Here is a 23,497-nt window from a genome sequence, read left to right on the forward strand (position 1 = left end):
CTCTTAGCAGAGTGCGGCTGCTGTAATTCTCTGTTTTCAGCCCCTAATCACCTCGATTAGGGCTGTTTTCAGCAAATCAGCCATAGAAATCCTCTTCTCTCTCCTTATCCTAAGTCTACATCAAGTTTGGTGCGATTCCATCGCGAAGAAGACCTCTGTTTCGGCGTAGGGGTGCGCACAGGTAAGAATTTCAGGTTATGTGCAAAAAATTACAGCAAGCATGTGCGTGTGCATTTTGCTTGTTTCTCTTTTGTGTTCGATGCATGAAGGAATGAGCATGAAGGCAACACATAACGGAAGATGGACTCTCCTCTGTGAGAGCTTCCGATGAGCTGTTTCGGAAGATAGACTCTCCTTTCGAGAGCTTCCCACCAGTCTCGCAGAAGAGGGGAAATCCCCTAAGCAGTAAGAAAGTGGAAACACTTTCTCACTCAGTAGTCAGAACAGAACAGAAGAAAGAATAGAGGACGGGCGTATGCCCCGTTCCTGTGCTTGTAAAGATTCTCCCTTAGTAATAAAGATATTCTCTTTATGGGGGGGGACCAGCCCATCTTCTGGTCCCCAATGAAGTGTCAAGTTTTCTCGCTCCCTCTAATTCTCTTGAGTATTTGAAGTGCAATTAAACGTCAGTTTACGCTTCCGTATTTTTGTGACAGTGGTATCAGAGCAAGGTCCTCTCTCTCTTCCTGAAGGGATTGACGACTCTTGGCAGACTGCAGAAATGGGAGGACGCGAGATAGAGTTCTCTCTCCTTCAACAGCAGGTGGAAGAGTTGCAGAAAGCTCTCTCCCATCCAGAAGTCCAAAAGATTCTCCATACTCTTGAAAAAGGGAAGGAGAAAATGCCGATGGGGTCGGGAGAAATCCCGCAGAACCCAAAGGCGCCACAACCAAGAAAAGATCCTTTGATTGGAACTTCCCGCATGCACGAGAGGCAAAAGAAATCTCCAGAACGTCATGTGCGGTTTAATCCAAAAGTTCAAGAGCACGATCCCCCTGATTCCCCTCAGTTCTCTTTCATGAAGGATCTGGAAGACATAGTTTCTCCGGAAGACATGTTTCTCGACGATCCGTCGCAGCAAGAAGTACATTCAAGGGAAAGGACTCCTGTCCCCAAGGAGTCTAAGCATAGAAAGAAGGAGCACCATAAGAAGAAGCACCACAGGCAGAAAACATTCAAGTTGGGAGATAGAGATGTGAAATTCGACACCTACAATGGACGGCGTGATAATGACAAAGCTTTGGCTTTCATCCGCCAATTTGAAGTTGCATTTGTTGAAGGGAATTTTAAAGAAAGATCCAAGCTTCGCCATGTTAGTTTGTACCTGAAAGGCACCGCCAGCAATTGGTGGTTAACCCTTATCCTGGAAGATCGCAAACCCCAAGATTGGACCGCTTTCAAGAAGGAGTTCTACGCACAGTTCCTTCCTCCAGACTATGAGGAAGAGGTAAAGAAAGAATGGGATCGACTTTCACAGTCACAGAACGAAACTGTTCCACGCTATGTGGATAGGTTTTGGACGTTCTCTTGAAAGTCACTCCATTCAAGAAGATTGACGATTCGGAGAAGATGCGCAAGTTTGAAGCAGGTTTGCATGAAGCCTTGCAAAAGGCTATGAAGCTTTACCCTCGAGGTAACTTGCAGATACTTATGGAATCAGCCCGCATAGCTGATGGAATACATGACAAGGGTACTCCCAGGAAGATGGAGCAAAGCACTTACCATGCTAAGCAGAAGGCTCTCCATGAGCAGCCTACCTCTTCTACTTCTTCTCAAAAGAAGAAAAGAACCGCCTCCGAAGCAGAAGCAAAGCCAAATCAGCCCAAGAAAGGGAGATATCTCTCTCTTGCTGAGTTGCGAACATACATTAGTGAAGGAAGATGCTTCAAGTGCGGACAAGTTGGTCATATGAAGGGTGACTGTCCAACCAAACCTCCACAACCACCCTCTTCCAATGCAGTCCCAGATGTACAGGGAAATACAACCAAGGATGGAAAAGAAAGAGCTCTTCTCAAAGCATGGGGTAGTATCAACAACCAGCGGGCTCTTATTTTGTTTGACCCTGGTAGTACAGACAACTTCATCTCTACTAAGCTAGCTGACGACATGAACTTGCAGCCCAATCGTTTTGGAGTCTCTATTCAAGTGCAATCTGCTTTCAAAGGGCAGAACTCAAACTCTGCTCCAATCATAGGGAAGTTGAATCTAAAGGTCGACGACTACAAGGATCAAGAGTCTTTCTTACTAGCTTCACTTGAAGGATGCGATGTTATCTTGGGAATGCCTTGGCACTACAAGATGCATCCCATTCCTGACTATGTTCAGAAAACCTTATCTTTTGCTCATAAAGGAAAGGAGTATCTTGTACTTGCAGATGCAGGTGATTGGCGTATTCCTATCGCCAATCACATTGCCATCAAGAAAGAAATGAAAAAGTGTGTTTCAGCGTACTTGATTTTTGCAAGAGAGAGAGATGTGTCTGTTTCACAACTTTCTTCCTCTTTAGAGCAAAAAAGACTTAAGTTAATAGAAAGATATAAAGATTGTTTTGCAGATGAACTTCCAAATGAACTCCCACCTTCGCGACCTGAGGATCATACAATTGATTTGATCCCAGGAAGTTCTCCTCTAAATCAGCCCCCTTATCGAGTTAGTCTAATGCAGCAAGAGGAAATTCTCAAGCAGGTTAACGAACTTTTGGAGAAGGGCTTAATAAGGCCTAGTACTTCTCCATATTGTTCACCTGTCTTGCTAGTACAGAAAAAGGATGGCACATTCCGCATGTGCATAGACTATAGATCTCTAAACAAGATCACAATCAAGAATCGATTTCCAATCCCTCGGATTGACGACGTTCTTGATAAGTTACAAGGAGCCAGTGTCTTTAGTCGTATAGACTTGAAGAGCGGTTATCATCAAATCCGCATAGCTCCTCAAGATGTGCATAAGACTTCATTTAGAACAACCTTCGGGTTGTATGAATTTCTAGTGATGCCTTTTGGGCTCACTAATGCACCAGCTACATTCAACAGAATGATGGATAGAATCTTCCACTCATATAGAAGCTTTACAGGCGTTTTCTTTGATGACGTCTTAATCTTCTCAGAGACGGAAGACGAACACTATAAGCATCTCGCCTTAGTGTTTGAAGAATTACGCAAACACAAATTATTTGTGAATGCTAAGAAGAGTGAATTCTTTTTAAAAGAAATCCACTATTTGGGCCATATAGTATCTCACAACCAGGTGAAAATGGATCCTGATAAGATTCAAGCAGTTGTAGAATGGCCTACGCCAACTACAGTACATGATGTACGAAGTTTCCTTGGCCTCTGTTCTTATTATCGGCGTTTCATTCGAGGTTTTGCCGCGATAGCAGGTCCCCTCCATGACTTGACAAAGAAGCGGATTCCATTCCATTGGGGGTCTGGACAAAAACAATCTTTCGAAAAGCTTAAGTATCTACTCAGTCACGGACCTGTTCTCACCGTCCCTGATCTTCGCAAACCTTTCGAGGTATACTGCGATGCATTTGGAGATTGTGTAGGAGCAGTTTTGAACCAAGAGGGTCACGCGATAGCCTATGAAAGTCGGCGCCTTAAAGATGCAGAGTTGCATGCCTCCATATACGAAAAAGAGCTAATGGCAGTCATTCATGCTCTTTCCATTTGGAAACACTATCTATTAGGAGCTTATTTTATTATCAAGACAGATCATCAAAGTCTTCGCTACTTTCTCACACAGAGAAAGTTATCAGAAAAGCAGATGAGATGGGCCAACTCTCTTTCAATGTTTCATTTTCAGATTTTACACACTTCTGGAACAAAGAACGCAGTTGCAAATGCTCTCTCCAGGCGTCCAAAGATCAATGCACTAACAACAATTTATCATGAGGAACTAGAATCTCTCAGCGAGATGTATCCTCAAGATCCAGACTTTGCCACAATTTGGGCAGATCTTCAAGCTGGTCACTCAAAGCCACCTTATTCTATCAGGGATAATACACTCTATCGTCAACAAGCAATATGCATAGCTCAGCCCTTACGACAAAAGGTGATGGATGAAGCACATAATTCTCCTTATGCCGGGCATCGGGGAATTGCTTCCACCACTAGTGCCCTCGAAAGGTATTTCTTTTGGCCAACACTCCGTGCGGACATTGAAAAACATGTACGTGAGTGTTTAGTCTGCCAAAAGGTAAAATATGACAGACATAAAGTTTATGGCAAGCTTCAGCCGCTCCCTGTGCCTAACACGCCATGGGAAAGTATTGCCATGGATTTTATTACGGATCTTCCTCGATCCAAGAATGGAAATGATGCAATCTGGACTATAGTAGACAGATTCAGTAAGCAAGCTCATTTCCTTCCAGTAAAGAAGACGATCAAAGCTGATCACATGGCTAGAATATTTCTAGCTCAGATTTTTAAACACCATGGATTGCCAAAGACTATTGTGAGCGACAGAGATCCCCGCATGACTAGTCTATTTTGGCAGGCATTGTTCGAAAACTTGGGAACTAAGCTTGATTTTTCATCAGCTTATCATCCTCAAACAGATGGTCAAAGCGAAATCGCTAATGCCACTGTTTTAGATCTCCTCAAGTGCTATGTTTCGGAACGACAATCCGAATGGGAACAGTACTTACCAATAGTTGAGTTTGCGTATAATAATACCATACATTCCTCAACTGGTAAAGCTCCCTTTGAAATTATTTACGGGAAGCCACTCTTACTTCCTATTATGGTGACCAAAGAAAACATCTTCGCCGCAGATGAATTTGTGCGCAATACTGATATTGCCCATCAAAAAGTAAAGCAAGCAATTCTTCGTACTCAAGAGCAACAGAAGAGAAAAGCAGACAAGCACAGAAGAAATCTCAATCTTGAAAAAGGACAATATGTCCTCCTTCGGTTTGAGAAAGCTAGATTGAAAAAGCGGGTCGGCAAAGGGAAAGTTGTCAAACTTTCCCATAGATTCTACGGCCCTTTCAAAATTACAGATAAAGTCAATGATGTGACTTTCAGATTGGATTTGCCTTCTAACTGGCACATCCACAATGCTTTTCATGTCAGTCTCCTCCGACCATATGTTGGACCTCCTCCAGTGGCGCCCGTACAGGAAGATCCTCCAGAAGTCGAAGAGACTGAGGAAATCCTTCAACCTGAACAGATAATACACCACTCGGAGAGACAACTCAAGTCGGGGAGTCTACATCGAAAGTATTTAGTCAAGTTCAAAAATTACACTCCTTTAGATGCAAAGTGGATGACTGAGTCCAATCTTAAGGACTACCTTCACATCTTGCACAGTTATGTTGACGCTTTACAGTTGAGGTCAACTGTTTAGGACCAAGAGGGATGTAACTAAGTCAGACTTTGTAAATAATTAATTTATTTACGAGAAAAGAATTATCTAATTAGTTGTGTGCACACCAGAATAGACCTAGCAGTTCTAAGGCCTCAGGTGAGCCTAAATGCGGGCTAGAACACCTCAAAGGGACCTTAGCAGAAATTACCCTGAAGCCCTAGTGATTGGGAAATCGGGTCTTCAGAAAGGGGTAAGCAGTAGCCTCAGATTTTAGGCTCAGAAAAATACGCGCGTCAGTACAAGCACATGAATGAGATGGGGTCCTTAGAACAGTGACCCTAAGGCTAATAAAGCTAATAAAGCCTTAGGGTAAGTTTCGTTAAATTAAATTTAACGGTCCGTGCCCAGGCAGGCGGCCGGACAAGTGTGAACAAGTAAAGGCGGTGCAGTGCAAGTGCGGCATTGCGCCAGCAGGCCTTTGGTGTTCTCATAAAAGAATCATTGGTAGCAGTTGTTAGTTAGTTGCACATTTTTTTAATTAATGAGCTAGAAGTTTTTAAAGTCAAAAGTTGAATGGTTTTTAAGTTTTTAAAGTAAGTGTGCCAAGTGGCACACTTACCAATGCAAACTAACTCTCTCACACTCTCACTCTCACTCTCACCCTCTCTCTCTTCCTAGCGCCCCCTCTCCCTGATGGCTATTTAGGAGCCCCCCTCCCCCATTTTCAGGGCTGGCAGTGCACCTACCCCCCCTAATGTGAGCGTGCTCTACGCGGTGGAGCCCTCCATTGAAGCTTGAGAGCAGCCCCTTGCGACATATGTGGTAGCCTTGTGCTCCCATTGTCAAGAACAAGGGATCTCACAATCATAGACACCTTCTGGTGAAGTTTCATCGCGAGAAGCTGCCGTAGACGCTCTCTTAGCAGAGTGCGGCTGCTGTAATTCTCTGTTTTCAGCCCCTAATCACCTCGATTAGGGCTGTTTTCAGCAAATCAGCCATAGAAATCCTCTTCTCTCTCCTTATCCTAAGTCTACATCAAGTTTGGTGCGATTCCATCGCGAAGAAGACCTCTGTTTCGGCGTAGGAGTGCGCACAGGTAAGAATTTCAGGTTATGTGCAAAAAATTACAGCAAGCATGTGCGTGTGCATTTTGCTTGTTTCTCTTTTGTGTTCGATGCATGAAGGAATGAGCATGAAGGCAACACATAACGGAAGATGGACTCTCCTCTGTGAGAGCTTCCGATGAGCTGTTTCGGAAGATAGACTCTCCTTTCGAGAGTTTCCAACCAGTCTCGCAGAAGAGGGGAAATCCCCTAAGCAGTAAGAAAGTGGAAACACTTTCTCACTCAGTAGTCAGAACAGAACAGAAGAAAGAATAGAGGACGGGCGTATGCCCCGTTCCTGTGCTTGTAAAGATTCTCCCTTAGTAATAAAGATATTCTCTTTATGGGGGGGGACCAGCCCATCTTCTGGTCCCCAATGAAGTGTCAAGTTTTCTCGCTCCCTCTAATTCTCTTGAGTATTTGAAGTGCAATTAAACGTCAGTTTACGCTTCCGTATTTTTGTGACACAACCTGTGCCTAAGGTGCAAGAATAGGTGACTGAGATGCCAGTCCTTCAAGCTGTACCAGTTCAGCCAGTCACTTTTCAACAGCCTATAGCTGGTTCTAATGGGCAGGGAAGCAACCTACAGGCTATGCAACAGGTCTTCCCACCACCTTCAGTACACCCTGGCTATTTTGGAGGTGGATCGGTATTCCAGAGCATGGCTGGTCATGCAGGAAATCAGTTTTACACGCCAGGAACAGTGTTTGGGGATGCTCAAACGATGATGCCTAACCCCATGTATGGTGTCACGGGCATGCTACCAGGGTTTCAGAGCACTCAGGGCCAATTTGGGATGCCACGGACAAATTTTGGTATGGCTGAAATTACAAATCAGAAGCCAAATATGGCATTTCCAGGTCAACTTAATTGCGGTTAGGGAACACAAATGAACCCTAATAGTGTTCCCATGTTTCAGTCACTTCCATATGACAATTTAACGCCGTTGGAGAGGCCAACTCCATACAAAGAAGGTGACAAAGGTGTGACTTTCACGACCTTTACAAGGTTTGATGACAGGAAGAAGGCTCTCTCATTCCTCTAGCAGTTTGACAAGGCCTATGCAGGGGGAAACTTTACAGAGGCTTCAAAGGTCCGCAAGGCAGCCACTTTCTTGACAGGGAATGCGGGACAATGGTGGACAACTTTATTGCTCCAAGGGCAAGCTCCGTCCACATGGATTTATTTCAAGCAGATTTTTGCAGTAGCATGGTTATCTAATGATTTCGAAGCAGATGTCATGACAGAATGGCACCAGCTTAATGCTGCCACTTGCAAGAATCTGGATGACTACAATCGGAAGTTTTGGAAAGCTCTACTTCAAGTAACTTCCTATAGGTTTGTGCCATTGACAAAACAGATTGAAAAATACTGTTGTGGCCTACCCAAAGGATTGAGAAAATACTGAACGAAGACCAAAGTCACTACTTTGACGCAACTCATTGAGGTAGAGCACACACTGGCAATGGTTTGCTCAAGGGAGAAGATTGTGAATTCAATACTGGCGTCAAGGAAGGATAAGCCAAGAAAAATTCAGCAAAGAAGTATGTTCCCAAGGAGGCTCCGAAAGTGACTCGGGAGCTGGCCAACGCAGGGAAAGACAAAGCTATGGCTGAATCAGAAAAGGGACCAACGAAGAAATGGAAAAGACGTTTTCCTTGCAAGACGGAAGAGCAAAAGAAGGTCCTGAGGTCAGAGAACAAATGCTTCATCTGTGAGCAGCCTCGCCACATTGCTTACAATTGTCCTACAAAGAAAAGGCCAGCTGATTCTGAAGACAAGGAGGACAAGAAAGGAAAGAAGCCCATGGCTGGTCTAGTGCCAGATATGGTGGGCGACAAGCCAAATTCAGATGCAAGTGAGCTTTGCAGAGCATGGGGAAAGGTCAGGGATCAAACAGTGCTTATCTTCTTTGATCCACGTGCCAAAGCCAACTTCATTTCCCCAGAATTGGCTTCAAAGTTGGGAATCAGACCTGAAGAGATGGGGTATACAACAGAGGCAGGTTTGGCATGTCCTGGCCATATAGAGGCTGTGACACCCATCATTGGAAAGTTGCACCTACATATCCAGTCCTATGTAGATGCTGAAGAATTTTACATCATGCCACTGGACGGATGTGATGTGTTGTTAGGTATTCCTTGGTTGTTTCGTGTACAAGGAATCATGGATGCCTACAACAAAAAGATCACTGTACAGAGGAGGGGAAAGACTCACATTCTGGATGTAAAGCTTAAAGGAGAGTCTATTCCCACTGTATCAACTTCTACTATTACTTTTGTAATGAAAAAGCATCTTTCTGTGTACTTGGTTTTTGCACGTGAAGTGTCAGATTGTGATGAATCAAATTTATCTATGCTAGATAAAGAAGGTCGATGTTTTTACAACAGTATAGTGACTGTTTTTCCGATTCATTACCGTCTCAATTACCGCCAGAGAGACCCGAGGACCATGCGATAGATTTGGTGCCAGGCAGTAGCCCACCAAATAAGCCTCCGTACAGGGTTAGTGCGGCTCAGCAGAAAGAGATAATGGGCCAAGTATAGGAGTTGTTAGAAAAGGGGCTGATTCAGCCCAGTTCATCTCCATTCTGTTCTCCAGTGTTGTTGGTGCAGAAAAAGGATGGCTCATGGCGTATGTGCATCGACTACCGTGCACTGTAACAAGAATACCATCAAGAATAGGTTCCCTATACCTAGAATTGATGATATTCTGGACAAATTAGAAGGAGCAGCTATGTTTAGCAGAATAGATCTAAAGAGTGGGTACCATCAGATCCGCATTAGATCAGAGGATGTGCACAAGACTGCTTTTAGAACAACGTTTGGCCTTTACGAATTTTTAGTGATGCCCTTTCGTCTCACAAATGCTCCTGCTACGTTCAATAGGATGATGGACAGAATTTTCCGTCCACACTAGCAGTTTGTTGGTACATTCTTTGATGACATGATAGTCTACTCAAAGAATGAAGAGGAGCATAGGCATCACTTGCCCATTGTGTTCGAACAGCTACGCAGTCATAGGTTGCTCATCAATGCAAAGAAAAGTGAATTTTTTTTAAAAGAGATCCACTTTCTGGGACACATTGTCTCAAAGGATGGTGTTAGAATGGATCCTGCAAAAGTTGAAGCGATCAAGTCATGGCCACATTTGAAGACGGAGCATGATGTCCGAAGCTTCTTGGGACTATGCTCCTATTACACAAGGTTTATCCGAAATTTCGTTGAGATTGCTTCACCTTTACATGCTCTTCAAAAGAAGGCAGTCACCTTTAGATGGACACACAAAGAGATTTCAACTTTCAATCTCTTAAAGGAAAAGATGACTTCAGATCCAATCATTGTGTTGCCAGATCTTAGGAAGTCATTTGTGGTCCAGTGTGATGCCTGCGGTAGTAGCATTGGTGCAGTGCTAATGCAAGATGGCAGGGTAGTAGCCTATGAGAGCAGAATTTTGCAAGGGCCAGAGATGACCATGCAGGCCTATGAGAAAGAGTTACTGGCTGCGATTCATGCGCTCTTAAGTTGGAAACACTACCTGCTAGGTGCAAATTTCGTTGTCCAAACGGACCATCAGACCTTGCGATACTTCTTGACACAGACAAAGTTATCTGAGAAGCATATGCGGTGGGCAAATATCTTGTCCATGTTCCATTTTCAGATTGTGCATGTGGAAGGCAAGAAGAAAGTTGTGGCTGATGCCCTGTCAAGGAAGCCACAAATTTCAGCTGTGTCAATTCCTTATCATCATGAACTTGATGATATGAGGGAACGGTATGAAAATGATGAAGATTTTGCAAGGGTCTTCGAATAGCTAATGCATGGACAACGTCATGAACACTATCTTCTCAAAGATGGGTTCATGATGATGCATGGCAGATTGTGTGTCACAAAGCCATTGCGACGCAAAGTTATGGAAGAGAGTCATGTCCCACCGTATGCAGGGCATCGTGGTATCGATGCTACAGTTAAAGCGGTTGAGACATTCTTCTATTGGCCTACATTGAGAAGAGATGTGGATGCCTTTGTGCGAGAATGCCTAATATGCCAAAAGGTCAAGTTTGACAGGCAAAAGACACCAGGGTTATTGCAACCACTACCTATTCCAGATAAACCATGGGAAAGTATTGCTATGGATTTTATCTTTGATCTTCCGAGAACGCAGATAGGAAACGATGGTATTTGGACCATTATTTGCAGATTTAGCAAACAGGCTCATTTTATTCCTGTCAGGAAGAAGATAAAACCAGATCAGATGGCAAGCTTGTTTATGAGCAATATTTTCAAGTATCATGGCATGCCACGGTTGATTGTTAGCGACCGTGATCCACGCATGACAAGTTTGTTCTGGAGAGGCTTGTTTGAGAATATGGGCACCACGCTCAAATTCTCTTCGTCATTTCATCCTCAAACAGATGGGCAGTCAGAAGAGGCAAACTCTACTGTCCTAGATCTGCTGAAGTGCTATGTGTCAGAGCATAAAGGAAAGTGGGAGCAGTATTTGCCATCGGTGGAGTATGCATACAATAATACAGTGCATTCATCAACCGGCAAGGCACCTTTTGAGATAGTTGAAGGTGGAAAGAAAGTTCCTCCCATACTGCATACAAAGGACAAGATATTTGAAGCAGATAAGTATGTTCAGGACATGGATGAAATGTACAAGAAGGTCAAAGTGGCCTAAGAAAAGACTCAGGAAAAGCAAAAGAAAGCAGCTGATCGTCACCGTCGTGAAGTGGTATATTCACTTGGTGATTGGGAGCTTTTGCGCTTTGAAAAGGCAAGGTTAAAGAAGATGAAGGGCAAGGAAAGAATGTTTCCAAAGCTCAGCATGCGTTACTATGGGCCTTTTCAAGTGTGCGACATAATCAGTGATGTTGCATATAGGCTGAAATTGCCTGACAGTTGGAAGATTCACAATGCGTTTCATGTGAGTCTTCTCAGACCCTATGTGGGTGATGTGCCAGAAGATATGCCAGTTGAAGATCAGCCGGAAGTCGAGGAACTTGACGAGATCTTGGTCTCGGAACAGATTTTGGCACATAAAGAGAGGAAAGTGAAAGGCAAGGTTGCTAGGCGTTACTTGGTAAAGTTCAGAAACTATCCACCAATGGATGCTAAGTGGATGGAAGAAGGTGAACTTGCAGAGTCACCAACTGTGTTATCACTTTACCTGGAAGCCTTCGATTTGCAACCTACCTTGACCCCTTGAGTTTCAAAGCTACATGGATTGTCAGTGTGACAATGGCTTTTGAAACAAATGATATACATGGTATTTAAAGTGAGCTCAAATGAAATACCTGTTACATAAATGTTAGAGCTGTAGAGATTGTCAGTTTAGCAATTGCTCTTATGGAATGTCCAAAAGTTTGGTTAGTGCTATAGAAGTGAGTATTTCTTGTCAGTTTGTCAAGGATACAGTAATTGCTTCTATTAAAGAGTACATGTGTAACTGCATTCTTAAACTGTCAATTTGGGTATGCTCGAAAGTGTTACGGGATCCAACGTGTACTATAAGACAGTGGCAAAATGTGTAGCTACCATTTTGTCATTCAAAAGTTAGTGACTCAAAGCAATGGCAGAGTGCGAAGCTACCACTATGTCATTGGGACAGGGTTCACACGCAGGCAATACATGTGTTGACGAGGTGTTGAACACACCAGGGTTGACAATGAGCATGTATGTGTCGTACATGTGTCGACAAGTGTTGAATACATCAGTGTTAACTGTGAGCATGTACGACATAGATGCAAACGAGGACGTTTGAGATTTCAAGAGGGGGGTATGTTACCAGCGTGTGACTACTATCTATCCTTTTTGCTAATTTCTTTCTTATTATTTATTTACTTTCACTTTTTGGAAACACCCCTCGAGAAATCTAACTGCCCTGCATTGCATAGCTAGTGTGGAATTGTCCAGAGGGAGTCCAGGCCTAAGGGCAAGAGAGCACTAAGGTTGGACAAAGACTACGGTTAGCCAAAGTGGGGTCATTGACTAGCCAAAGTGGAATCCTTTGCTACAGAGGCTACATTTCAGTTTTGAGTGTGGCTACAGTGTACAAAGGGGGTCAGATGACCTAGAAAGATACAATGGCAGCATCTCCTAAAATTTAGGGAACTGCTATTTTGGGACCTGAAAATGTGTTTGCGTCATTACCTCCGGAATGACAAGGGGAACATTTTCTTACTCTGCCGTGAAGTCAATTGGGCAATCGGTTGGGAGATTTTTAAGCGGCAACCCCGAAACGGGAAAATGCTTGTAAATGCGCCAAGTGGCACATTCTCGTGCACTTTCCAATGCAAGGAGGAGTTGGCACTGAATTTAGAGAAGAAAGGCTGAGTTTTCAGCTTCGGTCACAGGTTACGAGCTATGGAGTGCTTCCTTTCCCTCCTGTGTACAGTGCGGTGCCAGGAGTGATGCCCTGCACGCTACGCACTGCCCTCTCTCTCCCCTATGGCAGTATGTTATGCCCCTCTAGTGGGCTTTTCAATTGACCAATGTACAGTTGTTTGGGTTCATGCGCGATTGCCGAGGCAAGAGCCTCTTGCACAAGTACTGGATTAGCTAGCGGCTAATCCTCCGCAGGTACAGGTGATTCGGAGAGGTTTCACGCCCGAAATCTCGTCCGATTCAAAGGGCAAGTAGCCCTACAGGTGCGGGAGCTCGAGGACTTGCTACGGATGCGACCGGCACGCGAAACGGAGCCCGAAACAATAAATTACACCCTGCTGTGTATTTTTGCAGGTTTAGGGTTTTGGCCCTAAACGGTCCCTAATACCCCCAGGAGGTTCGGGGACGTGAGGGGATTGCTGTACATGTGATTTGACGCATTTTCGGGGCTGAAAACAGAGAATTCAGCGTGCTGCAGATTCTCGCCAGGTTTTGCAAAGTGCCCGTATGCGACGGGAAAGTCAGTCAATGCGTGGGAATACTGACTGTGAAGGGTCCTAGTACAGTTATACTGCCGAAATCGGCAGTTGAAATTCAGCCAAGTTTGTGCGCGGCAGCTTGTAGGGAACCACAGCGTTTATTCCCTCTTTTAATCAATAAAGAAATACCGAAAGGGGCGCCTAAGTTAGGGGCCAATCTGGTGTCGGTCTACTCATACAGGTGCAATCTAACAGCCTGTATCCCTCTCCCCTTTGTTGTGTCTTGAAAGTACAGGTAAAGTGGGCGACAAATTAAATGGGTGAAAGCAAATAAGGTTTATGTCTAAAGTCTACCGCCCTTTTTGAAAGTACAGGTCGGTTACAGTTCTATTTACCACTTTTACGTTGGCCCCTATGCCATGCATGTTGGAAGATTTCTGGCGTACATCCTCCACAAAAAGGGATTGTGGGTTTTATCTATGGATAAGTTATGCACGCCTAAGCGAATGGGAGGGATTGATATTCTAGATTTACGTCAACATGTTTTGGGTCGAAAAGCTATGCTTCAAGGTTGCATCCGTACGTACGTACGAATTGTATCCATACCGTACAGCCGTACAGTACCATACCGTACGTACGGATAGGTTCCGTACCAGTGTTCTTTTTTTTTTTTAAATTCAGCCCTATTTCAGGTGTTTGGTCTATTTTTGCAGAACGCCTTCTACGGCTGATTATTGAGAGCTTTTGGTTAGAACTTGCAGGTACTATGCAAGGTGCAGTTGACCAGTGAGTGGTCCTCTCTTGCGGGTGATCAGTAAGATGCCTCGCAAACCCAACCCAGTCTTGGTGAATGCATAAGTAAATGTATGAAGTACTCTCAGTTTTAGGCTTTGTGAAAAAAATGACAAATATTTACGTACCTAAAAACTCAATCCATTATGTACTACGTACCAAATTTGTACCGAACACTACGTACCTAACTAGGCAGCTATGCTTCTGCCTACTCTGGTGGATCAACGACAACCTTGGACGCTCATGGTTTCTCATTTATGTGGTGGCATTGTCATGCACTCTTTTGGTCATTGGCATCCTTCGTATTGGGATGTCATTTTTGGGCAGCTGGATGGCCATATTCCGGGATGTCCCTTCACTTCATCTCTTGTTGCAGGTTGGAAGGTTGTTACCTCGCACTTATCCTGGCACGGTTGTAACAGACTTGGACACTCCAAGTCAAGAATCAACCGCGACAGCACCAAATAACCACTTCAAAACAATTCACAGATCACAATAGATTTGCACTGGCCCGGCAGAGTTCCGTGCCTAGAGATATTGGCCCCAAAGACTGGCGCCCCTTTCGGTATTTCTTTTTTATATTAATCAATCATCAAAGTACAAGAGAGCGGCTAGGGTTTCACTCTCAGACTCTGCGTCCAGATGCTCTGAGAAGTGAGGCCCTCACCACTAATTTAAAGGTTACAAGGGATGCCCAAAAGCAGAGCCCCAAAAGCTTCAAATCAAAAGCAATTGCTCTCTCTCTCTCACAGAGAGTCAAAACATGAAAGCAAAAGCATTCTCTCTCTCTTTCTCATTTAAGTAGAGAAAAAGCGAAATTTGCGTCGCTCATCATTTTCCAAAAAAAAATAATAATAATAATCCGCCTCCGCGATTTCGGAAATTAGGGCTTCTGGCAAAAATTAGGGTTTGCAGGAATTTTAGGGTTTCTTACAGAAATTAGGGTTTCTGCTCTCCGCCACGTCATCACTTTGTGACATACCCCCCTCTTGAAAGCATTGTAATCGACCGCGATTACGCCTGCAAAACCGACAAAAGCCATAAACCGTCTTAGCAGACACTGACTGTTAGTACCTACGTACTAGGAACACACCTACGTACTGACTGTAACAGACTTGGACACTCCAAGTCAAGAATCAACCGCGACAGCACCAAATAACCACTTCAAAACAATTCACAGATCACAATAGATTTGCACTGGCCCGGCGGAGTTCCGTGCCTAGAGATATTGGCCCCAAAGACTGGCGCCCCTTTCGGTATTTCTTTTTATATTAATCAATCATCAAAGTACAAGAGAGCGGTTAGGGTTTCACTCTCAGACTCTGCGTCCAGATGCTCTAAGAAGTGAGGCCCTCACCACTAATTTAAAGGTTACAAGGGATGCCCAAAAGCAGAGCCCCAAAAGCAGAGCCCCAAAAGCAGAGCCCCAAAAGCAATTGCTCTCTCTCACACAGAGAGTCAAAACATGAAAGCAAAAGCATTCTCTCTCTCTTTCTCATTTAAGTAGAGAAAAAGCGAAATTTGCGTCGCTCATCAATTTCCAAAAAAAAAAATAATAATAATAATCCGCCTCCGCGATTTCGGAAATTAGGGTTTTTGGCAAAAATTAGGGTTTGCAGGAATTTTAGGGTTTTTGTTGTCCGCCACATCATCACTTTGTGACACGGTCGTCAATCTCCTCAAGGAATCTCACTTCGGATGGAAAGCATCCATTCGAGCAAAGCATTCTCTCTTACTTTGGTTCAGCGCTCTCCTCGACAAGCTTACTTTCTTTCGCAAAAAGGGATATGTCAGGTTGATCACGTGGTGGATAATGCGGGACAGGTTCTTTCTTTTCCGGCTGTTGCTCTTCGTTATGAGTTGGCATCTCATTATCACCATTTGTGTAAATTCAGCAATTACTTGCCGATGTTTCTCCAATGCCTCCACTACTTGGGGACTCTTGGCTTTCTGATTGGCCAATCGCATCTCGTCCATATTAGGATGGACTGCATATCCGCTGGGTCTGTTTAGGCTTTGTTGATGTCTGATGCATGGAATGTGGCTCATGGAAATCAATTGTGGTCACTCTCCAAATCTCAATTGTGGTGGCAATGAACACTCTCTCGCATTTGGAAGAATCACTTACCACTCAAGGCATGCATTTTCTTGTGGCGATGCATAGTGGGTGCTCTACCGGTTGGTACTTTCTTGCATGTACGACGCATTGCCTCCACTCGTTGTGTCCGGTGTCATGAGGCTGACGAGTCTGTTACGCATTTGCTTTGGGATTGCCGCTGCTCTTGGACTTTCATCAGACTAGTGTCCTCTGCTCTACGCCTTTGTTTCCCATCCAGAATCTCACACACACAGTTTTGGATTTTTGGAGTTCTTCAACCGCTACGGCCTCCGTTTGAGATCTTCAATTGGGTCAGATTTTGGGTTATGTGGACCATATGGCACCAACGTAACTCTCAGATGTTTCATGCATTAGACATCGATCCTTTCCCTTACTTCAGTTTTCGCTTGGACAAGCCCTACATTATGCTTATGATGTGGGAAATACCTCTCTTGAAGCCTATAGGATTTTCTTTGATTGTTTCTAGCTTTCGAAGCATCGCAATGCTCCATCTTTTGTACTTCTTTATTGTGGGTTTTTCTCGCTTTGCGGTTTCCCACTTGCAAATTAAATCATGATTTACAAAAAAATGTGTGTGTGTGTGTGTGTGTGTGTGTGTGTGTGTGTGGTCAGGTATGTGTGTGTGTGTTCGGCAGGGGAAGGGGACTTCCAAGAAAGGAACGTGGTGAGAATAACTTACCCCTATTATCAAGGCAACAATCACCAATATGCCTGTGATATAAGCAATTATGGTCTCAGTCAAAACTTCTGCAACAACAGCTGTGGTATCAGAGGAAGTTTGCAGCAACTGCAGGCGCAATGGTCCTGAGTTGAACTTTACATCCAAACTCTGTTTTTGAGCATAAATAACGACTGCAACAAGGCCACCTGACAGACAAAGAAGGTTGGATAGTTTTCAACAAATAAGACAAATACAAATGTTAACTAATGGGGTGCATTACCATTCAGCACCCTGTCCAGATGTGCAAAAACCTTTGCCACAACCAGATGAAGTAAACCAGATGCATCTGTGGAAGTGATGCTGCTGTCAGAAGCTTCATACAGATCCTTCAAAAGAGAGGTATTACACAGTTTACACAACCAACCGGCAAATACAAAAAAATCAACGAGAAACTGACAGCAGCTCTACCTTCGAAACTGTCAGAGTTCCAACAACCAGCACCCCAGACGGGCTATCAAGCGTTTGAGCTGCAGCTTGAACATGATGAAAGAAAGCAGAAAGTTTAAGGACAAGTGACCGATGCTCCTCCTGCATACACCAAATCATTACTAATAGCAAGATAACAACTACAGCATAAGGCTTAACCATAACGTGACAAAAGTGCTTGCCTTTTCAAGATCAAGAGTGACCATGTCACCGTCAGGAAGCTCTAAAGAAAGGACTCCTGTAGATGGCTCCTTGGATGCCTCATAGAAACCTCCCAAAAACAATGCCTAAAAAAGACATAATACTTCTACATTAATTGAACTGCAGTAAATTTTGGGAAAACGCAATTACACCAGTTCCTTGAAGGTAACTGGAGCTAACCAGTTCCTTGAGCTCAGTATCAGCAATGGTTGATTTTGAAACTTCATTGACTGTGGTGTTCAACGATAGTAACAATGCATCCTCTGCCGTACAAATGCCCAGAAAGTGAACTGTCAGTTGAAAAGCTTCAACAGTTGATCAAAAAGGTCACGCAAACAAAATCTACCTGGAAGTAAAACTGTGCTTGTCTTCACTTCAACCTGAAGCTCTCTATGGTGAGCTACTATAGATCCAATGGTGCCCTTTTTCTCTGATGCAATAGATCGTAACTTCCAAGGCTTGACTTGCTCAAGGGTCAATAGCAGAACAGCACGTGGCCTATGAAAAGGGTTGGGCACTAGAAGCTCATTCAACTGTAGGCCAAAATAAGATGTCAATAAGCAATCAAAACCTGTCCACTATCAGACTATATTCACTTGGATGAGCATATTGGCTGACCTTGGATGCAGATTCATCACTGATTATCGGCAGGGGAGCAGAACCAAGGAGCACTGATGTAGCAGCTGACACATCAGAAACTGAGAACGTGTCACCCTGAAGATCACATACAGAAATAGCTTAAGAAGGACTTGTTCCAGATAATGTAAGAAAAGATTATTCAGATGTCCTATGCCCTTATCATACTAAGAATGTGATCGATTACGTACAAGAAACTGAGTTTTTCTCTAGCACAAACATTTCAATTCGAAGCTAATGAGATATACAAGAAAGGTTTACATAGCCTGCCTGAAGGTTTAATGAACAAGCCAAGTCACACCAAGTGAAAATTGTTCACACCCACATGTAAAGGCCCCTATGAACTTTCAACAGGACAAAATTGTTCACACATAGATTTAAGGCGTGCATCTTTTCCTGTCAGAGCGCCTCAGCACCCACAATTTTATTTCACGAGAAAACAGAGGCCCGAATAAAACTTTTCAAGACAGTTCCTCATTTTCTTAAGTATATGCTACCATTACTTCATCTGAAAATAAACCAAGACAACTCTCCCCATAAGTAACGAGCTCCAAGATAAAGGGAAATCCCATACACACTGTCATAAGGTCAGAAAAGTCTAAACTTAAGAGAGGCGCTTGCGAAAATAGTTACATGGATCCCAATCAGGTCGCACATTTTTAGAGTATCTCTTTTCTAATGTGACAAATCAATGATGTGGCAATAGACGCCTACTGCTGACATGGCACTCACAATAGGTCTGTAGCGTAGTCTGTTCGAACAAATCAAGGCAACCGACAGCTTTAGCACATTTGCTAGGTTAAGGGTTAAAACTTAAAAGACAAGTTGGATTGCCATAAAGTAGAGCAACGTGTCCTGTTTGGAAACATTGGTAGCGGTGATTGTTCTTCCTCAGAGCTTCACTTTTGCATAGCATTCAAGTTTAGAAAACTCAGAGCTTATCAGTTTGTGTGGTTAGAGTATGAAGATGTAGAAGTAGGAAGTAGGGGAGCAGAACATTTCTTTTGCTCCAATTGTTATCGTTAGCAACCACCTAGAGCCCTTTACAGTTGTAATGGTATCAGAGCCCTCGAAAGTTTTTTGTTTCGACAAGCAAACTTGTCCTACATCAGTATAAAGCTGGAGTACAAAAAGCACTCTTTTTGACGTGTGCTTCTCTGTTTCAGAGATCTCTAAAAATCTCTTCAACAGATGAGAACTTCGGGAAGCTGCAGAAGGCAAAATTGATCCTCTCAACAAGCCATAGAATTGGGGCCAACAGATTTTATTTCCGACAACCTCAAAAAATTAGAGTTTTCAACAGCAAATTAGGGTTTCTGTGAAAACTTTTTGACCAAGTATAATTGATGTTTCTAAATCCCTGTGTTGTTTGCTTGTAGATAACACATAGCCAAGCTTGTTTGGTCAAGGGAAGACGGATTTACACGCACTTGCAGGTATGGGAAATGGAGATCCACTCTTATGGAACAAGAAGAACCACCTATTTGAGAACATGTTTAAAATCAATTTGTCTGACCTTGTTTGAAACTTTCTTTGAGAATAATGTTTGGCTATTGTTTGAACTTGTTAGAATTTGTTTGGACATGGGTATTGTCTGAACTTGTTTGACAATGATTGAACTTGTTTGGATACTGTTTGGAATTTCGTTAAGCTTGTTTGGACTCGGTGATAAATTGACCTTGAGTGGATGACTTTGGTGGTAAACCTGCAAGAGAGGAGGAAATCATCTTTTTATAAGCACATGCTTGAGCTCGACTCAATGGTAAACCCATTTTGGCGGATGAGGCTTATGTATTCTTTTTTACGTGAATGCATCTGTGAGTTGTGCATCTGTGCCGTTTGCACTGGCATTGGCATGGCATTCTGTCCCGTTTGTGAAGCATTTACTTAACTCTAGTGCATCAAGAGTTCCGACTTGGGTGAGATAAACTAGATGAGTGGTCTTCGTGTATCGAGACATCCATGAGAGGTCGGTGAGATCTCGATGTGATAACTAAGAAGATGCATGCTAGAGAGCATACGGTCTAGTGGGGATGGTTATTGAAATGTCTGCATGAAGTCAATGTCCCTCAAGAATCGGATTTATTTTCCCAACTGTAAGGGGGGCGATTACCTTCTCTAATGGGAAGTATGTCACAACTCAATGACCTGGCATGACCCTAGACCCCAACTGAAGCGGGGGTTAGAGTCAACCCAAATCGGCACAGGAGCAAGGGATCAAAAGCTTGTTAAAGTTCAGGCATTTCTCCGGATTCATCCAGTCGGTCCCAATTTCTCCCAGGGACAGGTGCTAGGGAGTGAGGGCTCTTTTGTGGCTGAGCTTGGAGAACGTGAGGTGGTTCTCTCATGTCGGGTTGTGTCTAGCCATGTTTAGCTCGGGTTTTGGCTCCGTTCCATGGCCATCAGGCTCCTGGTACACTAGGTATACGTTCCCCCAGTGCCCCATGGGCATCCGATGCCTTATCCCATTTCTCCCATGGTACTTCCCTATTTTCCAGGGTCGTGGGGACTGAGTTTGGGTCGGACAGGCTGAGGCACTCCCTATATGCCCATAGGAGGTCGCCCCTAACTGGGGCTGAACTGCATGTGAATAGGCTCCCCCCCTCCCCTACCACCCCAGGGGGCAGCATGAGGTGCCCTTGCAGGCAGCCCTAGTGTTTTCACCTCAGTGGATCTAGCGTTTTCATCAGCTTTCACCAGCGTTTGCCCTGGCAGCCCCCAGCATTTTTAGTGGGCAGCCTAGGGGATGTTTGCAGATGATGGCACGCTTGTGCAGGAGGAGATTCCTTGCTAGGACAGACAAGGGCAGCAGATCTTCTTCTCCTTGTGATCCTCTTAGGGCAGCTCATCCCGTGGGTATCCGAGTTCTTCCCTTGCCAAGAGATGGATCAGTGGTGGAGAGCCCAGCCCATGTTGTGGCTGTGTCAGTGATCTCGTGTGCTGAAGCAGTTGGCAGTTGTGTGTCCTCGGGTCTATCCATTGGCATGTCAGTTCTATGCCAGACCACCCTTGGTCACTTGTATAAGCAGATTGTTATCAGCATGGAGAGCCTTTCCCACCTCTCTCTCTCTCTCTCTCTCTCTCTCTCTCTCTCTCTCTCTCTCTCTCTCTCTCTCTCTCTCTCTCTCAAATGCCATGTCTCTCTCTCAGTGATCTCTCTTCTCCATAGGTGTGCCTTGTTCATGTGTTTGGCATTGCAAGTGTTCTAGATCGGAGTCGAGGTACCCACCAGACCACGAGCCAGTTCTTGTCTTCATTGCATCTTCCGCTGCCACTTTTGGCAAAGCTAACGTGGCAGCCCCATAAAAAGCGGCGGAATTTGCATCGTAATTTGCAGAAAAAAAAGCGGATGATCAAGTGGCAGCTAGACGGTAGCTTTTGCATCGGTTTTTGAAACCAGCTCCAAGCTTTTAGCCTTTTTGTTTAAAAAAAAGGAGTCATGAAATTGTGTGCTTTGGCCGAGTGCTCCTCCCGGTGGCTGTACCCATGAAGAGCTATTATTAAAGAAATATGTAAGGGGCGCCTAGCTAGGGGCCAGTGCACCTCGGGGAGAACCTCCACCAGTCCATGTCTCAAGTGTGAATTTTTCTTTCCGAGTAATTGCGTGACGTGTTGCAAATTCTGTTGAAGTTGTTATGAGCAGCACATGGTGCCCTTTACGGTTACATTCATCCATTTAGGCGTTCTAATTAGTTATAGAACGTTCTAAAACTCCCAAAAAAACTATACATTACATTTCAGAATTCTGCACCTCCCATTTCAAAGTAAACAAAGGGTAAGCAGCTAAACAATATGGAAAGTCCAAAGCTCCAACTATTTCTTTCACTCAGGCATTAGTGCCAATGTCATCAGAGAACAAAATGCAAAGATAGTATCCAATATTCTCTTTTGATTCTGATCAAATGTGGACTTGTCTGAGGCATCATATGAAAGAAGTACCAATGGAATGATTGATGAGAATGTTTTCAGTTTTACAAACCCAAGTTGAAGATGAGGCTAATTCATGAAAGATATTATCCAGAAGTATGTTATGAGTCCCAAATTGGCTGAGTTATAATTGGTTCCTACAAGGGAGAAAACTCTCCACAATTCAATCACGAGGCCACACGCAAGAATAAGCCAGTACAAACAAGTCATCAATAAGCACCAAGACAAAAAGAAAGGCACAAACCTGTAGACTTTCCGAAGGTGCTATGCGAAGATAAGAGCCTGGTGTACTCTCGAGAAACGAAACACTGCCCAGTTCAGATCCCTAAGAAACATCCAAAGCCAGCTTATGTATTAGGTATTGGATGCAATTCTACAGCATCCACACGATGTAGGCTTACAAAGTTCTGCAAAAGACACAATATTGAATACAGTACAGCTTCACTTGCGCACACTTAAAGGTGAGAAGACATATCAAACAAATGTTTAGTTCATACCACATACCAACATAGTAAGAGATAGTACAATGCACACATACCGGCATGCGATAACATTGCCATGAGCACGCACACATTAGCATACCACTTGTGATACTTGATTGCTTTGGAAACTACCTAGGCTCTCTCTCTCTCTCTCTCTCTCTCTCTCTGTGTGTGTGTGTGTGTGTGTTTGTTTGGGGGGGGGGGGGGGGGGGGGGGGGGGGGGGGGGGGGGGGGGGGGGGATATACGGTTACCTTGACGGAGGCGGTGATCCAAATTAGCCAGAGAGCCGAAAACAGAGCCAGTGAACGCATATTGCCAGATCTGCGCGAGGACGGAAATACGCCTACGTGGGTGTTTCACGAAAATTATCATTTAGCAGATTTTAAACTCTCTAGCCTAGATAACAACTAGTGTGCTATGATTGCCCAATGGTTTAGTCGTGGTGATGGAATCAGATAAGTGACATAAGTACGATTCAATTTGGCTGACCCACAATGATAGCACGTAAAGAAAGATTGTACAAAATAGATTATGATATGCAAACCCTTAACTTTGACAAGAAGTGGCAATCTCACTCTTAGCGCAAACTGCAATGTTCCTTGCCAGCATTCTAACAGCAACTCTCTCTCTCTCTCTCTCTCTCTCTCTCTCTCTCTCTCTCGATATATATATATATATATATATATGTGTGTGTGTGTGTGTGTGTGTGTGTGTGTGTGTGTTGGGGGGGGGTTATATGTTGTTGTTGCAACAAGTAGCTACGCAATAATCAACTGCTTAGCGTAAATCCCTGCAAGTGTTGTGACATCTCTCTCTCTCTCTCTCTCTCTCTCTCTCTCTCTCTCTCTCTCTCTCTCTCTCAGTCATGCTATCGTAACAAGCCTCAGGGCTGCGATAGAGAGAACCTTTA

General features: G+C 44.0%; 1 protein-coding gene across 1 annotated transcript in view; it reads right to left on the reverse strand.

Moving 5' to 3' along the window:
* The window catches only part of LOC147457904 (uncharacterized), a 57,296-nt gene extending 34,300 nt beyond the window's left edge, over window positions 1–22,996 (reverse strand). Inside the window, exons 1-9 of the mRNA XM_086512681.1 lie at window positions 22,839–22,996; window positions 22,349–22,429; window positions 18,160–18,255; window positions 17,888–18,074; window positions 17,722–17,804; window positions 17,523–17,627; window positions 17,323–17,442; window positions 17,135–17,240; window positions 16,873–17,060 (exon numbers count right to left, since the gene is read on the reverse strand). Of these exons, the coding sequence (XP_086368807.1) occupies window positions 16,873–17,060; window positions 17,135–17,240; window positions 17,323–17,442; window positions 17,523–17,627; window positions 17,722–17,804; window positions 17,888–18,074; window positions 18,160–18,255; window positions 22,349–22,429; window positions 22,839–22,898 (1,026 nt within the window). The 5' untranslated portion in view covers window positions 22,899–22,996. The remainder of the gene's footprint in view (window positions 1–16,872; window positions 17,061–17,134; window positions 17,241–17,322; window positions 17,443–17,522; window positions 17,628–17,721; window positions 17,805–17,887; window positions 18,075–18,159; window positions 18,256–22,348; window positions 22,430–22,838) is intronic.
* Between the last annotated feature and the right edge of the window lie 501 nt (window positions 22,997–23,497).

This window comes from Adiantum capillus-veneris, chromosome 5 (genome assembly GCF_014529385.1).
Source record: "Adiantum capillus-veneris isolate H3 chromosome 5, ASM1452938v2, whole genome shotgun sequence".
Classification (NCBI taxonomy): domain Eukaryota; kingdom Viridiplantae; phylum Streptophyta; class Polypodiopsida; order Polypodiales; family Pteridaceae; genus Adiantum; species Adiantum capillus-veneris.